Consider the following 18,321-nt stretch of genomic DNA (forward strand, 5'->3'; position numbering starts at 1 on the left):
GTACAAGGGTGGTATAGTGCAGGGCTAGCAATCAGGCAGCCCCCACACTGTAGCAACCTCCACCCCAGCCAGCCCTGGTCACCATCTAAACATGAGTTTCAGCACACTGAATAACTCTGCTGTAAAATAATACTTGTCCAAAACAATACTATCCTATAGCAGATTTAATTAATTTACTGTGCCCTACCTCATAGGGGCTCACGTGTAAACAGGGATGCTTTACTGCAGAACTAATTAAGTTAACTCTGCCGTACAGTCTACATGTAGATGAATCCACTATGTTCCTTTTTATTTAAGTACAGAGTTTTTATAGTAATTCTGTGGTAGTTTCCCTTCTGGATAAGATTTTTATGCTGTTACTGTCTATCCTATCCTTAAAATGCAGTGCCCGTCTCCCACCTGCATGTCCTCCTCTGTCATTCCTGTATAGTTTATAAGCCAGTATAACAATACCCCATTGATTATCATCCTTTCACCAGGTCTTTGAGATGCTTATTATATCAAAGTCATGATTTAATACTAGGCATTTTAATTTACCCATCTTATATTTAGGTTTCTAATATTTTTGTAGAAGCACTTACACATTTTGTCCTTACTCAGTTGCCTGTTACTGCATGTATTATTTGACTGGAACTCTAAATATTGTGACTTATCCTCACCACTGCCTATAGTTACTCTTCCTACTCCCCTACTATCCTCTTGAAGATGGTGTAAAATTTGAATGATATCCTCCTTTGGGGGGTAACTGAGTTGGGGGAGGAGGTGAGCAGCTGCCAGTGGCAAAAGAACAGGTTAGGGCAGGGGTGGGAAAAATATGGCCTGTGGGTCAGATCCAGCTTGCCAAGGAATTTCATCTGGCCTGCAGGCACCCACCTACTATTTGTACCCCACCCAGCCTGTGTGCCTTACTCCCTCATGCATAGAAGGGCCTGGCCCAATCAGCACACAGCTTCTGGGTGGGACTGCTGTTGCCACTGCTGCAGCCTCCAGTGGACCCGCTTGGCTTCCCCACCATCCAGTGGCTCCTCCTTATCTCCCTGCTGGAGTACTCTTTCTGGGCAGCAGGAAGGAAAGTGATGCGGGGAGGGTGAGCTGCAACTGGGTGGGAGCACAGAGTGTGGGGCTGGCCAGAGTGCAAAGCCCACACCCAGGGGGAGTGGTGGGAGTGCAGAGCTTGGGTGGTCAGGCTGTGGATGTGAGGGATGGTGGGGAGCGGGGGCATAGGCATGGCACACAGCGCACGTGGCACACAGCCTCCTCCACCTGTAGCAGCAGCAACCGAGAATGGCACGTGCCCCCAGCAGCTGTGGGGGCACAGCTGTGCTGGCAGCGGTGGGAGTGCAGCAGCAGCGGCAGCAGGAGCCCAGTGGCAGTAAGCACAGTGCTCCCACAGATGCTGCCGGCACTATTGGTGGTGCAGGGGCAGGGGGTGGCGCGCACCAACCGGGGGTCAGCAACCACCCACAGGCGCTGCCAGCAGTGGCAGCCAGCAGCAAGCATGGACCACCCACAGATGTTGCTGGTGGTGTCAGTGGCAGTCCCAGGACCTACATGGCAGGGGGAGGAAAAGGCAGCCAGCTCCATCATACAGGGCTTCCCCCGCAGTGGCTTGCAAGTGCCAGGAGCTGCATGCACACCACAGGGAGCCCTGTGCAATAGAGATAGGCTGGCCTTGCTGTGCTCCTTGCCACCACATTCAGCTCTGGCTAGAGCCACATGCTGCTGGGCCACTGCTGCTGCCACCACCAGCAGGGGCTGCACACCATGGGGGGGATGTGGGAGACTGTGCACCACACCTCCCACCCTCCCTCAAACCCCACAAACCCCACACACCCACACCCTACCTCCACAACCCCCCTACAGATACACCCCAACATATGCTAAGCCCCCGCCACACAGCCACACCCCCTCACAACTCCCCCACATACATACACCCCACACCCCACCATACACACACACCCACCCCAACCACACACCCCACCTCCATGCACAATATACAAGAGTAAGACTTTATTTTTGCATAATTATGCAATCATATCTATATATAATATGCAAACACAAATCATGACAAAAATATTTTTTGCAATAAAATTAAAATATTTTTATAGTAGGTGTTTGACTTCTAGTATATGATCTGGTTTTTTTCTGGTTCCAAGATGGCAACCCTCCCCTCCCAAAAGGAGTACTTCTGGGGGCAAGGGGAGGAACTTCCTTTGGCAAAGGTCAGGGGTTCCAGGTGGGAGTTCCAGTCCCAAGATGGCGACCATGGAATGGGGCACCTGTCAAGGGGCAGGGCTACCTTACAGCCATTGACAGCTCAGCAAAACTCATTAAGCAGCCCTTCAGCTGAAATAATTGCCCACTCCTGCATTAGGGACTATGTAGAAAAGCTCAATGTGTACAAGTCCCTGGGGCTGGAAGTGATACACCTGAGAGTGCTGAGAGAGTTGGCTGATGTGATTGCAAAGCCACTGGCCATTATCTCTGAGAATGTATGGGGATCAGGAGAGGTTTCAGACAATTAGAAAAGAGCAAGTATAGTGCCCATCTTTAAGAAAGGGAAGAAGGAGGACCTGAGGAACTACAGACCAGTCAGCCTTACCTCAGTCCCTGAAAAATCATGCAGCAGATCCTCAAGGAATCCATTCCAAGCCCTTGCAGAAGAATGGGATTAGGAACAGTTAGAATGGATTCACCAAGGGCAGGTTGTGTCTGACCAAACTAGTTGCCTTTGATGGTGAGATAACTGACTCTCTGGATGGTGGAAGATCAGTGGACATAATATAAATTGACTTTAGCAAGGCTTTTGATGTGGTCTCCCACAGCATTCTCCCCAGCAAGTTAAGGAAATACGGGTTGGTTGGATGAATGGATTGTAAGGAACATGGGAAACCAGCTGGATCATCAGGCTCAAAGGGTAGTAATCAATGTCTCAATGTCTAGTTAACAGTTGATATCAAGTGGAACACCCCAGGGGTCAGTCCTGGGGCCAGTTTTGTTCACTATCTTCATCAATGAATCTGGAAGATGGGAAGAAGTGCACCCTTAGCCACTGTGTGGATTATACAAAGCTGGGGGGAGTAGTAGATATGCTGGAGGGTATGGCGAGGATTCAGAGAGACCTAGACAAATTGGAGGATTAAACCAAAAGGAATTTCAGGAGATTCAGTAAGGAGAAGTGTCAAGTTCTGCACTTAGGACAGAACAATCCCATGCAGTAGTACAGCTGGGAACTGACTGTCTAAGCAGCAGCTCTGCAGAAAAGGACCTGGGGGTTAAAGTGGACAATAGGCTGAATGAGCCAACAGTGTGCCTTTGTGCAAAGCAGGCTAATGGCACACTGGACTGCACTGGTAGGAGCAGCTCCAGGGAAGTGATTATTCCTCTCTATTTGGCACTGGTGAGGCCACATCTGGAGTACTATGTCCTGTTTTGTATGCCTCCCCCACTACAGAAAAGATGTAGACAAATTGGATGGAGTCCAGCAGAGGGCAACAAAAATGGTTAGAGGACTTGGGCACATAAGTTATGAGAATATGTTGAGGAAACTGGGCTTATTTAGTCTGGAAAAGAGAAGACTGAGCAGGGATTTAGTAGCAGCCTTCAACTACCTGAAGAGTGGTTCCAAAGAGGATGGAGCTAGACTGCTCTTAGTGGAGGCAGATGACAGAACAAGGAACAATGATCTCAAGTTGCAGCAAGGGAAGTTTAGGTTAGATATTAGAAAAAAACTTTCTCCCTAGGAGGGTAGTAAAGAACTGGAACAAGCTACCCAGAAAGGTGATAGAATCTCCATTCATAGAGGTTTTTAAGACCTGGCTAGACAGAGCCTTGGCTGGGATGATCCAGTTGGGACTGGTCCTGCTTTGAGCAGGGGGTTGGACTAGACAACTTCCTGAGGTCCCTTCCAACCCTAACTTTCTATGATTCTATGACTTCTATGTACCAAGGTGTGGTGTTTATCTTTCCTTAGGTTCTGCCTTTGCAGGGCCCCAGGGATGGTGAAGCATGGATTCTGCCCAGGGAGTCAAGTAATCGAAGAGTGGTTCTATAGCGCCAGATGGAGACTCAACTGAAGGATCACCAGATTGGTTCTAAATTTTTAATGTTCATATTTACCACAATTGATCCAGGTAGATGTAAGGTCACTGGTGGTTCCCTGGAGAGAATGATAAATTCTGGACCTGAAAACTTCAAGAAAGAAAGTCATATAATTAATAAACTGTTTATGTTAATGTTTATCATTATATTTATGTTATATTTATGCTATGTTTATGTTGTTATGGCTATGGTTATGCTTATGTCCATGTTATTTTTAAGTGATGGTTATGCTATGTCTATGTTGAAGTTATAGTTGCATTATGCATAAATTTATGCTATGTTTGTAGTGAGCTATCACGTGTTTATGGTTATAGCATGCTAATGTTTTGCTGTGGTTATGGTAATGGTATAGTTATATTATGCTTAAGTTGATGGTACGGTGACGTATGCTATGGTCATGTTATGTTATAGTTATGTTACGTTTGTGTGTCTGCTGTGTTTGTGCTTGTGCAATGTCCATCTAAGGGTTATGGTTATGTTTGTGGTTATGGCATGTTCGTGCTATATTATGTTTATGATTGTATTTATGGTTATGCTAGTGTTATGCTATGTCTGTGTTAGGTGTTAAGTTAGGTTATGGTTAGGTTATGGTTTATATTATAAATATAACCTAAATGTAACATAGGTTTAAGTTATGGTCATGTTTATGTTTCTGTCATGTCAAGTTTGTTTATGGTATGGTAAGTGCTAAGGGGAAAAAAAAATAAAGTTCCCTGAAAAGGAAAACTAAAACAGAAGCAGAATTTCCTAGCTCCACAGCAATTATTGCTAGCATCATCCGCTCCAATGTTATGCCAACAAAAATACCTACATTACAATATCAAAGGGTGCGTGGGCATGTGTGTGTGGATTTGTCATCGGTGAATGGAATTTCAATCCCAGAGAGTGATCTCTTAGCTACCCATTAGGCAAGTGAAATGCAAGCTTCCCTATATTGTCTCATCCTGTCTTGAAGGGACCACTGCTAAGGATGCATAGGAAGTGCATTTTGCATAATCCGTTTATTCTTTCGCTTCGGTGCTGGAATTGCCAAGAAAATATTATCATTCCCATTATACAGATTGGAAGACCACTACTCTAGGTCACACAACTTCAAAGCAGACATAGAAACAGACCCAAAATCCCCTGTCAGTTGGCAATAATAACTAGCCTTTGCTTTTTTTCCTGTAGCTGTATACTATAATAGGTGGACATTACACAAAGCCCATTAACTTCAACAAACAGCTATAAGCTTTGGATCAGGCCCCATGCATATGTCATTGGTGCCACCCCTCCCTTGGTGTGCATTACTGGTTACGGAGAGTATAAGTGAAAACTCAACTTAGAAAGTTGGTCTTAAGCATTCAGCCCTTCCACCCTTATTCACCCTTTGACTTCAGTGAGCCTGCAAAACTAAGTTTTTTATCACAATTGGATCATGAAGCTTTTGTCTAAGGTGGCCCTTCTAATTACATGACTCAGTTGCCCAGTTTGTACTTGAGGTTGGATGCTGACATCAGTATGGGAGGGTCCTCATTAATAATATTTATACTTTTAAGCACTACGCATATCTTCACAAGTCACCTTGTATTTTCTTTTGAACAAACATCTCTGAGACGCAGCAGCTGCTGAGGCGTCCTTTGCAGACACAGAGAAGGTAGAATCTAAATTTATCAGGTTGTGCTTGCTATTCTTCTGAGTACTGGCAGGCATTTCATCCATAGCACTGGCCGATCTTCAGGTGTTGCAGTGAGCAATAATGCAGGTTGTATATCCAAATCAACACAAAGTAAGGAGAGAAATTATTGGAGTGGCACTTTTGGAAGAAATCAGAGGGCAATCTCAGTTATCCATGTGATAGGCAGGTGCTGTAGAATTTAACAGGGATGAAGCTAGCGAGGTTTTATAGAAAATGATCTAAAAATCTAGGTAATTTAAAACAAGAATGGATTCCTTTCTATACTGTTTGAGCCAGACCCTCAACTGATGTAAATCAGCATAGTTTCATTGAAGTCAATGAAACTATTATAGATTTATATAGATTTATATCAGCTGAGCATCTGGATTCTTTTGAACTATCTTACAGAAAATTACCTCTCTTCTGTAGAATTCCATTACATTTTGCTAAACATTTTAAAAGTCAGGGCAAAGGGTAACATTCTTTAACATATTGTACAAGGTATTTCCATAAAGTGAAATATTGAATTGGTTCAAATAGAAATTTGAGACAATAAAGGGGTTTTTCAGTATAATTAACTGTGGAAAATCGTATTTTACACAGTGGCTTTACCCCTTAAGATATTGGTATTTATCATATAGCCAGGTGCACCCAAGAAAAATATCTGATACTTGCACACTTCCACATAGAAATAAATGATGGCATGGTGTGGGTACAAAGGTTTTGTTTACAGGAATTTAGGTTAATAGTATTAGAGATGGTGGGTTTTCGCTGCTTTTTTTTTTCTTTTATCACTATGGGCACTGACAGACATGGAGGGGGGAAACGCGCTTTGGTTCTATCTGGCTCCGCAGCATCTGTATGGATCAGGAGGTTTGGGGGGTGAGGGGGTTGATGCATTAATCTGATAGCTGATTCAATAAGCTATTAGATAAAAAGTACCAAAACAGCCCTGTTGAAGCACCCAATCTATACAGACATTGGGCGAGCCAGGTTCAACATAGTGCCTCTTCTGGGCATGTGCTGGGCTCAGCCTGGGGGCTGCCCAGAGTTTAAAAAAACATTTCTTTTTTTACATCTGTAAGTAGCATCTATATTAAAGGAAAGATGACAGCTTGTTATAAAAGTAGTTGCATTAATGGATTTGCAGAGATTCGAAAAGGATAGAAAAGAATCATATGCAGGCAGCTAATAGGTGGAATAGAATCTGGTCCTAAACTATCTTACATAGCCCTGGTAATTGTTATTAACTCTTGGAATTTTAATAGGAAGTTTATTCAGGGCATGTTTGATAAGGAATCCATCTAAATAGAACATAATCCTTGAATTTGAATTAAGCAAGTCACAGAGCATAAACTCCTGTTTAACTTTCATAGACATCAGGGCTGGAAGGGACCTCGGGAGATCGTCGAGTCCAGCCCCCTGCCCAAAGGGCAGGAAGTCAGCTGGGGTCATAGGATCCCAGCAAGATAAGCATCCAATTTACTTTTGAAGGTGTTCAGTGTAGGCGCTTGAACCACCTCCGCTGGCAGGCTGTTCCAGACCTTGGGGGCTCGGACAGTAAAGAAATTCTTCCTTATGTCCAGCCTGAAACGGTCTTGCAGCAGTTTGTGACCGTTCGACCTAGTCATCCCTTGGGGCGCTCTGGTGAACAAACGTTCCCCCAGATCCTGGTGGTCATCCCTGATAAACTTATAGGTGGCCATCAGATCACCCCTGAGCCTGCGCTTTTCCAGGCTAAAGAGTCCCATGTCTCTCAGCCTATCATCGTAAGATCTGTTTTCCTGACCTCTGATCATGCGCGTGGCTCTCCTCTGGAAAAGCATAGAGGAAAGGTGGTATTTTTAAAAGGGAATTCTAATCTATGTTATGCTCAGAGGCTAATAGCACTTGATTACAGCTGCATTATGCTAACCCTTACTATAGACAATCCACAACTGAGGTGTGGAGCTCATTGTACATAGATTAGCTGCAGTGGTCCAAATCTTAGCCTTACCCTTGTCTGTCTGGGGTTGCTTTTTATGCCCATGAATGAACAGATGCTAATCCCAGGTATAAACAAGCCCTTAGCACTCTTCTTGGGTGGCATCCCTAAACTACCTGTAAGTCTTTTCTGAGCCAAGGGGGAGATTAGAAATGAAGGAAGTAAATCTGAGAAGCTAGGGAGAAACAAAAAATTATGCTGAAATCAGGTACTGCAAACACTGCTTGTCACAGCCCTTCTTTGATTAAACCATACTTTGTCTACAGTTGATTACTTCATGATCCAGAACTAATCCCTTCAATCTAAGCTCATTTTCACCAAGTGAAGGTAATGAGAAGTTTCATCTGAGACTGTACTAAGAACAGGTGCAGTAAAATTGGCAAAATTTGACTCTATGGGCATGTGTGGATGAAAAAGGGGCCCTAAATTGAAGTGGTGGGTTTTAAAAAACACCGCTTCAATTTAGGGCTGATTAAACCCCCCATGTCATTCACACACCCCACTGACTTACCTGCCTCTCTGGCAGGGAGGAGAGGGCGAGCTACCAGCTGGCAGAGGGGTCCTTGGGCTGCGGGGGAGCCGGTGCTTCCCTCTGCAGCAGCAGTGGCCCCCCCCCAGATGGCACCCACCTGCAGGCACCCGGTTATGGGTGGTCCCAGAGGGCACCACAGCCGGGGAGGGAAGCCCTGGGGCCCTGCACAGCTCAGGCAGGCAGGCAGGCAGGCTCCAGGTAAGGGGAAAAAAGATCAGGCTCACTGCTTTTCTTGGATGGAGCCTGCCTTCCCAAGCTGCTGTCAGGCTGCCTGCTGGGCCTCGGAGCTACATGGAGCCCGGTGCTTCACTCCATGGCTGTAAGGGCAGCAAACTAAAACTCCTTGAATGAGAGAAGGTCAGACTTGATGATCTGCTCAGGTCCCTTCTGACCCTACCAAGTATGAAACTATGAAAGCGGTGCAAAAGAATTCAGCCTGATTTAAAGTGTTCTGCACATACTCCACTTGTTTAATCTACACACATGTGAACAATTCCTGAATCAGCCATATGGTAGCAGTTGCTTCCTGTAGTTTTTGCATAAGAGCATTATCCTCTAGATCCCCTATGCCTCAATCTGTAACAAAAACCAGCTATTTTTAAGGAGAAAAACTAAGTTCACCTGTTATTAAAGAGTTTGTAGCCACTTTGTGTCCTCAAACCATTCAGGCGTGGGTCCCATGACCTCTGTGCTGGTAGAGGTCTGCCTAAAAAAGGAAGTATTAAAATCATACTAACTGCAGCAGGTGGTTAGCATTAGATGATTGGACAGTAACCAGGGTTGCCAACTGTCAGTGAATTTAATAACTGTCAGTAAAAAATTAGGCAAAAAAGTCTTTCAGTAAAATCTGAAAAAAAAACTTTAGCTGTAAGCAAAAACACCAAGCAACTACAACTTGACTGAAGTTCCAGTAGACAGAGCAAAGCATGCAACCTTGTGTTCAAGTGGGAATGCAACACCCTGCAAGAAGCATTTTCTCAGCTGTATGCTGCTGCTGCTGTGTCCCAGCCCACTTGTGATACTTCTGAGTCATAGGTAGGCTTCTTTGGGGTTCCATGCCAAGATAGGGTGAAGCAGGGTTGGCAGGTATAAGGCTGGGGAATGGGCTTGGGTAGGGGTAGCATGGTGCAGGGTGTAGTCAGAGCCATCAGGGTATGAGGTTAGAGGGTGGAGCTGGGGGGACGGGGCAGCACAGTGTAAACCGTCACTGAAGTCAAGCAAGGTTGCCATCCCAAGAATTTTTTTTTTGTTTCATTTTTTTTTTTACTGCAAGCTTTTTAATGCCAACCAAACCTTTTTACTACAGTTGTTATTAAATCCTTAAATTTAAGCCAAGCCTCCTAGCCGGAGTCTCTCAGCAGCACAGAGCCAGGCAGAAAAGTTACATTTACATTATGGAAAACATATCGGTAAAAGCATATGTCAGTAAAAAGTTCTGGGTGTCAGTAAAGTTTGTAGACTGTCAATAAAAAACAATCCTTGGGTTGACAACCCTGACAGTAACATCAAGGAAAAGATATGGAATGTTTGATTCTGTGGTGCTGTCATGCATCCTTGCTGGGTGCCCATAATAAATGACTACCTGGTAGGGCTGGCTGCATAGCTCACAGAGAGCTTTTGCAAACAAACATTCATGTCCTGAATATCTATTCAGGGTATGGACACAAATACGTTTGGAGCCATTTGAGAAGGGAAATGGCAGACGGTAAATTCTTCTGCCCTTTCAAACCATACTTCTTTTGAAGTGGCTCCAAACATATATTGGTCTGCACCCTTAGGGTAGCTGTGTCCATACCCCTTGTGATCACTACTTGTCAACAGGTAATCATGATTGGGGGAACTGACTGTTGATGTGTATATCCCTATATTTGCATGCATATGTGGGTACTGTGCCTTTCCTACTCATAAGATGTGTCTTATGTCACCCTACAGCAATATAGTGACGTGCTACAGTGAAATAGCAACCATGTGCATCTATACATGATCGCCAGCTAGGTCGCTGTAGTGGCACACTCTCCAGGTATAGTGTGCCGCTAAGGCAACATAGCAGCAATATTTACCAGTGCACCATGCACCACTCATACTGTGCCTTGCTTTAGTACTTTCAAAAAGAAGTACTAAAGCACGGTGCCATCGCAACCTCACTGTACAGCGATGTGTAGATATACCCACTATGTATCTGATACTGCCCCCTTCTTTTCTGCTTAAGCTTTTTCCAATCCTTCAAATAAATAACATAAGGACATATATCAGCAATGCTTTGTGATTTTTTTCAAATTCAAATAAGGCCTAAATAATTTTCACCCCAAGCTATCTCAAAAGCCAGTACAGGAGAAAGATCAGCTGCATAGGGTACATCTACACATGAAATTAGTGTGCCTGAATAAACTCTGGTGCAGCTCAAGCCAGAGTTTATTGCTCCCAGGTGCAGTGTTTACACATGCACCTGGGGCTTTATCATGATCTGGGGCAGTGCATCCTGCCTGACCAGAGCTGCTCCACCCTAGCTCAACATGCTGCAGAAGGGCTGGCTGGGGCATAAGGGTGCTACAGTGCAGGGCTAGTCAGCAGGCAGTCCCCACATTGTAGCACCCTCATGCCCAAGCCAGCCCTGGTCACTGTCCACATTTGTGTTGCAGCTGAATAAATAACTCTGCCATAGGCTAGTATTTGTGTTGAGCAGTAATGACAGGGTTAATTAGTTTATTCTGGCTTAATAGCACTGCATGTGTAGATGGTGACATCTTACTATGGAGTTAATTAGTCAACTCCGCAGTTAAGCTCATGTGTAGATACCCCATAAGAGTTCAGATTGGATGCAGAGTTAAGCTTCTCTCAGAATTCCAATATTAAAAACACAACACTGAGTTCTAGAACAACCACTAACTGAAACTTTTTTTAAAAAGCCCGAAGAAATCTACAGCATACAGGCAGTCCTTGACTTACAACTTTTTGAGCTATGATCAATGGTACTTAAGACGTTTATAAATTGACACCCTCTTTGACCTTCCAATGGGGGTTTCAACTTTACGACGCTGGATACAGCTGCATCAAGCTGGTAAGTCTAGTGTGGTGGAAGGGGAAGGGGGAGGAAAGAGGTATGGTGCAGGGACAGATCTAGACCCCCTGTGGTGAGTGATAATACACTTTATTTTCTCAAACACCAGATGGTGTTATTACAAAATCAGGTCCTTTGAATACTTGAAGTTGTGAGAAATAAGAGGCAGAGAGGCATGATAGATTGGCAGGGCCACACCTTCACCTAATATAATGTGTTTCCACTAACGGTGACAGTGGCTACACTGAGCAAACAAGCTTACAATCAGTCCTTCTGCTTGGGAAGTAACAGGAGTAATAGCCCTATGAAGGGCTGCCATAAGGAACAGAGAAATCACCTTCTGTCTCTGCTGCAAAGAAGAGGAAGAGAGCCAGTGGCTTGAAGTTGCAGAAAAGTAAATTTAAATTGGATATCTGGAAAAGCTTCTTCACTGCTAGAATAGTGAGGTAGTGGAATAGGCCGCCTAGGAAAGTTGTGGACTTACCGTCGCTAGAGATGTTCAAGATGAAGTTGGACATGCCCAGGGATCATCTAAGGTATATATCTATATTCTACTGTGGGTATTTTCCATGCTTGTGGGCTTTATGAGTTATCCCTGTCCCCACCCCCTTTCTGCTACGTGTGTCAGGGGGGTTTTAAGCCTTCCTTAAAGGCATTGGGTGTTGGTTACAGCCAAAGTTGGGGACTTTGACTACTGTGGTGCACCAGTGCTCCTGCTGGGACCAAAGCAGGGGGTTCCTGGCTAGAGGGTCTTACCCCTCCCCTCAGAGTCACAGCAATCACCATATTTGGGGTCAGAAAGGAATTTTACCCCATGGTCAGATTGGTATGGACTGTGAGGGTTCTTGTCTTCCTCTGTAGCAGTGGGTCATGGCCCTATACCCAGAATTTCTTGAGCATATTTCAACAAAATTTCATAGAAGCAGGATGCTGGCTGTAGCAGGTTATGGTGTTAGGTCTATGTTGAGTCAGAGTTGACTAATTTTATGTAGAGTTTAAATTATGGATTATACAGAATGGTTTAGAGATGGACAATCCTGCCTCAGGCAGGGAGTTGGACTAGATGATCTCTGGAGGTCCCTTCCAGCCCTACTTCTCTATGGGTGCATCTACACATCACCCTACAGCACTACTGAAAGCACCCAGCCAGGGGCTCCCCGGGCATATATCCTAGCATGCTTTTGTAGGCTCCCTTCACTGCCTGCAAACAGGTGAGAACACCCCAGGACACCAATCAGGGCTGATTGGCCGGTGGTCACAAAGGACCACACCCCAACTCCTAACAGCATGCCCTCTCAACTGTCAGGTTATAATGGGAATGGTGAATCCAGCTCACCAGACAATTTTGTCTGCCCCGCAGGTGCCCACCAAATAATTGTACCCCATCCATTCCTTCTGCCTGTGGGAGTGGGCTGAGGTGCCCACATATATACCCAACATAACCTATTGTGCCTCACTCCCACCCTTGTGCACAGAAGAGCCCAACCCAGCCAATATGCAGCTTCTGGGTGGGGCTGCTGCTGCCATTTCTACAGCTGCCAGGGGACCTGCTTGGCTTCCCTGGTGATCTGTTTGCTCTGAACACCAGGTAAGGAAATGGCAAAGGGCAGAGCTGGGGAGCCAGGGTGAGCTGCAGTTGGATGGGAGGGCAGAACATGGGGCTGGGGCTGGCAGCAGCATGAAACCCACACTCAGGGGGCCAGTGGGAGCACAGAGTTTGGGTGGGCAAGGTGTGGGTATGAAGGAGGGAGAGCAGATGTGGGGACCCCCCACACACTTCCCCCTATGGCACACAGCCCCCTTCAGTGGTAGCAGCAGCAAGCAGGGCACTCAGGGTGCCCATGTCCAGCTCAGGCACTGCCAGCAGTAGCATGCAGCTCTGGCCAGTGCTGCACATGGGGGTGAGGACTGCAACCAGGCTAGCCTGCCTCTATCATGTGGGGCTCCCAGGGGTGCATGTGCAGCTCCCACACTTGCCACAAGGGAATCCCCATGTGATGGAGCCAGCTGCCTTCACCACTCTCTGCCATGCAGGTCCCAGGACTCCACAGAGAAGCAGGGGCTGGGGCTCCCCTCCACTTCTCCACTCCAAGCCCGCAGCAGGCAGCCCACATCTGCCCCCACTCTGCACTCAAGTCTGGGGGGGGTACATGCCCCATGCCCCTCTCCCTGGGAGTCCATGCAGTGGCAGGGATCCAGCCCTCCTGCCACTCCCTGGATAAACCATATGTGGCTCCATCACATTCCCTGGCCAGGCTAGGTGGCCATGCATTCCCGCCCCAGGCCATGGGCCTGCCTCAGCTGGGCAGCATGCCCAGCCCCAGCTGTCAACTCTGTCCCATCCCCCTCCCTCAACATGAGGGCTTCAATCTCCCCCTATCCCCTCCACCCCCAATGCTCCATCCCCCACATAGATTTACTTGCAGGGAGCTTCAGTCCACACTGCCTGGCTGTGTCCCCAGCCACATGCAGGCGCACACGCACACACGTGCACATGCTGCCCCCTACATCCTGCTCCCCCCAGGCCCAAACAGCCCCTGCCAGCCTGCAAGGGGAAACCTGCTGTTTCCCATATTTTTCCATGGGGAATGGAAAACCTGGATCCCTGCATGATACTGTGAATCCAGGACAAATGCTGTTTTGCTTACCCAATTAGGGATGAGTCGTCACCCTACACATGTGGGACTCTTGGCATCAGGTTCTGAGGGCTGTGTGGAGAAGTGGGGGAGTACTTTAAATGGTGCCCACAGCCCTACATGGGGCTGGCAGACACAGGGCTCTGTGCGCACCCCAGAGGAAGAAATCTTCCCTCCTCACTGGCAGCATTTAAAAGCCTGCTTGGGGCTTCAGATATCAGTTTTGATGTGTCCCACAGGGGTAGGAGCTGCCCCAAACCTGCATGTGGTACTTTGTAGGCCTGTACCTGCAGTCCCATATATAACAGAGAACCCTAGCCCTGTTATGCAGAGGAGAGGGTCAGGTGAGGAAAAGCATCAGGATCCTTTTAAGGCTAAGACTTTTGTACCCCGAGAGAAAGGTTTAATAGCTTGCAGAGGGGAGAGTACTAACGACCCAGCCAGAGGGGCCAAGATGTCAGTGGCCAGAAAAAATGCCATGTGCCAAGCAGTGGAGGCAAGCTGCAAACAAGGGTAGGAACCACTCAGAAAAGCACAGTGTGCCTGGAGCATAGGCCTCCTGGGCTGCAAACCAGTTCACATTATTTCAAAGTCCCAAATGCAGCCAGCTGACTACTGACAACACTAGGAAGGGCAGGTGATGAGACAAAAAGAAAAGCAAACATCTCTTCAGTTAACATAAACCATTCTTGATGTGCACCCACTCCTCTGTGCCCCTCCTGGGCCAGCATAAACTATGTCCAGTCCTATGGGTACACTCATTCCCCCAGGGTCCTTTCTGGGTTAACAGAAATAGGTCTTGGTGTTTCCTGGGCACTCACTTGCTCCCTTTGCATCATCAGAGGCTTCTTCCCTTACTCTCCCTGGGCTTGCACTCACCCTTGCCTCCCCAGAGGGCTCCATCCCTCTGTGCTGCCAGAACCAGTCCCCCTTCCTCTGCCTTAAGGAATGGTTTATATCCCAGTTAACCCATCCCTCCCAGTCAGTTGACCAGACCTCCTGCCTACTTGGCCCAGGTGCTGCTGGACCTGGCAGGGGGCTAGACTCGATGATCTTCCAAGGTCCCTTCCAGCCCTAATGTCTATGAAATCTAAGATGGAGGTGGGCAGCTACCTCTGCCAAACAGTCTCAGAAGAGGGTGGAAGGCCCAGAGGGTCTGGAGGCCCTAACTGAAGTTAGGCAGGCTGCAACCCTAGCCAAAGACAGAAGGAGAGAGAGTGAAGGAGAAAAGGGCATCCCTGCAGTACCCAGGTGACAGTAGCTGGGGAAGGAGGAAGGGAAGTAAGGCATCCTTGGCTCAGTTCATCTAAAGGCAGCTCCTAAACAACATAATAACCATAGCATCAAGGCATGGAAGGCAGGAGAGAAGGCAGACAAGGGGGTCAGGATAGATAGATGAGTGCCACATGGCTGCCAGTGGACAACAGTACCACCCCTAGAGGTGCACCCCATTATAGTGTGCGGGGGAATCTATCCCCTACAGCACTTAAATTGGGTGTCTACATCTACAGTCTTATGCAGGGTCTGCAGGCCCAGGATAGTCTGCACCACCTAAAGAGCACAGCTCCTCCTGCTTCCTTCCTCCTCCACCAATATCAGACCAGCCCTTTAGGTAGGGTCCAAGTCAAATGGCAGATGAGGGGGCTTCAGATTGGTGGAGTCAGAGGCAGGCAATATCTGTGTAGCAGGTGAATGGATTAGGTGCCTCTGGAGACCACGGGGACAGGCCTGTCAGAGTCCATTGGAGAGGAGAGGGGGATGGGTGGCACTAGGAATAGGACGGAGGGGAGGGCAGAGAAGCTGGTGGGTCACTTTTCCCCCACCAGCTCAGAGTGGCAGGCCCGCCCCTTACAAAGCCCCATTATAGATGAGTGTAGTGTGAGCTCTACAAATATTATTAATGATGCAACAATAATTTAAAACCTACCTCTTCTCAGTGCCCGGTTAGATAATATCAAAGAAGTACTCTCTGAAATCCCATTCAAGTCACTATAATCCACAAGTTGTCTGTAATCCTCTGCAGACCGACTACAATTCATTAACCTGGAGCCTGCATCCAAACACAAAACAGCAGTCTACTAAATTGGATTTTGACTTTAAAACGTGGAGGTCTGAGTGGTTGCTTAGCTATTATTTGGCCTTGGCTAATTTTTGTTCTCATTCTTTTTTTGGCAATGAATGTCTTTATTCTGACCTTGACAGCCTGTTACTGCCAAGAGGAAGGTTTTACCCAGAGAACCTGGGTAAGGCATTCACCATCCACTGGCAGAGCTGACAGCTCTCTCTCTCTCCTACTGCTTGGAATCCAACTTTGATACAATGTTTTTTGTTAGCCCCTTTGGACATGCCAGACAAAATACAGCAAGTCTAACGTGAAAATCATTTCCTCCACAGTTTAGTTGACAATTGCCTAGAAGGTACAACTAGACAAGAGATAAGAATCCAGTCCCTGCCCCAGCAGTGTTTCTGAATTTTACATTAGACAACCATATCTATAAACCAGAAATACTGTGTCTTCTCATATACACGTACCCTGATTTTGGGGGTGATTTTTTTTTTTGTTGGAGTGGGGGAGAAGAGGGAAGGTGTGTGTTGTATTAAGCAACTTTCTGCCCAGAATAAAAGAACCCTGCTTTGATTCTTGATCCACAGTGAAACATCTGTAGCATTACTAGTCAGGCAGCTGACTTAAATGGCTCTTTGTTGTTCACTCCACAGGTGTGAACAATTGTATTGCCTCTTTTAATGGTCTTGATATACCCCTAATTTCTTAGGACACTTGCTATCTGCTAGATTCTTCTGCTCTCTCTCCTCCTATTTTACAGTCTTGGAAACTCCCACTATGGAAGCCAGTCTTCATCACGTAGGCTTTCAGCTTTAGTTAAGCAGGAAAGGGAGGGGGGTGAGCGGACTATTAGATTCTGTCCCTGTTCTACGTAACCATAACCCTATAAAAATCATTTTTTCTTCATTCTGCCTATATTGTATTCTGGGGCATACTGTATACAATAAAATATAGCAGTCATACAATCAGGCACCAAAACCCAGGACTTCCCTTCCTAGGGAACTACCATAATGATTAATCGATGGAGCCTTGTTTTGTCTGGCTTGCTCTTTTCCTGGCCCTATGAATCTCCAAGGCTCTTCTGCGCAGTGGTCTAGCTGTAATAGAAGAGCAGAGGATTCCTTCAATCGGTGTTATAGTTTGCTGATTAGGATACTTTCCTTGGAAGTGGAAGATGTAGGCTTGAATTCCCTCAGGCTGTGGAAGTCTAAAGATCCAGGTCTCCCATTTCATGTAAAAGTGATCTTATCATTGTGTAAAAGGTAAGCGATAGTGAAACCACCATGCCATGCCCTACACTCAGAAAAAGACTCCGTACTCTGTCCCAAGTTGATGGAGGCCCTGTGGGGTCCCCAATTTGCATACAAGTGCTGTGGAAATCCCATGCAGGTGATTGCTATGGAGTACATATCTTGGTCCCTCCCCATGGACTGGACCCTGAGCAACTTGCAGGGTGCCACAGGAATCCCCTACAAAGGGATTCCCAGGGAGTGTGCCTGCAAGTGTGCCCCAAGAACTACCCTCTAGTGAATTCCTGCTTCACACTAAGCAAACCAATGTCCTGATGCCCTCCCATTTAAGGCATCACTAACTGTGGTTACCTTTGGTCATGGCAACATTTCTGGGCAGTTGGAGCATGACAAAGGATTACTCCATGTTTGCTCATAGTTTTTGCTTCCATGTAAACTTTTATGCTAGCACAAATATCTGGATCAGGGCCAGGCCATGCTCCATTCCCTCCCCATGGGGCTGGGTTGGGATTAGGCCAGGCCCCTGGCCTCCCATTGGGGCTGGGCCACACCCCATTCCCCCATGGGGCTATGCTGAGGTCTGGCCACTCTCCCTTTCCTCCATCCTCCACTTCCTACAGGGCTAGGCCATGCCCCGTTCCCTCTCTGTGGGGCTGGGTCAAGCTCCTTTCCCTGTGGGACTGCATTAGGGCCGGCCTGCCCCTGCCTTCCACCCCGCTCTGCACAGCCAGATGGTGTCCACCATGATCACCTGGGTGCTGGATCAGGAACACCAGCTGCATATGGCTTGCGGATGGCCTGGGCACTGCCAATCCAGCCTACCAGGCAAGAAGGTTGGGCACTGCTGGTTTCAATAGAGATCCTGACTTGAGGAGATTTGAACTAAAAAAATTTCTAAGGTCCCGTGCAGCCATATCTTATTTTGATTCCATGGAGCTGGTACATATTGCTGCAAGTGTTCTGAACACCTAGACAAGACTATGAGACAACCCCTGCTTGCCTTTCTCAGGTGGGTGGTCTGGTCTGCTTAAGGCCATC

At 46.9% G+C, this 18,321-nt stretch overlaps 1 protein-coding gene across 1 annotated transcript in view; it reads right to left on the reverse strand.

The window, feature by feature from the left end:
* FRMPD2 (FERM and PDZ domain containing 2) overlaps nt 1-18,321 on the reverse strand; it is a 133,676-nt gene that overhangs the window by 102,684 nt on the left and 12,671 nt on the right. Inside the window, exons 6-9 of the mRNA XM_090058036.1 lie at nt 15,896-16,018; nt 8,896-8,980; nt 5,665-5,815; nt 4,120-4,191 (exon numbers count right to left, since the gene is read on the reverse strand). Coding sequence (XP_089914162.1) covers nt 4,120-4,191; nt 5,665-5,815; nt 8,896-8,980; nt 15,896-16,018 — 431 coding nt within the window. The remainder of the gene's footprint in view (nt 1-4,119; nt 4,192-5,664; nt 5,816-8,895; nt 8,981-15,895; nt 16,019-18,321) is intronic.

This window comes from Crocodylus siamensis, chromosome 7, assembly GCF_052110815.1.
Source record: "Crocodylus siamensis isolate JL-2025a chromosome 7, ASM5211081v1, whole genome shotgun sequence".
Lineage (NCBI taxonomy): Eukaryota > Metazoa > Chordata > Crocodylia > Crocodylidae > Crocodylus > Crocodylus siamensis.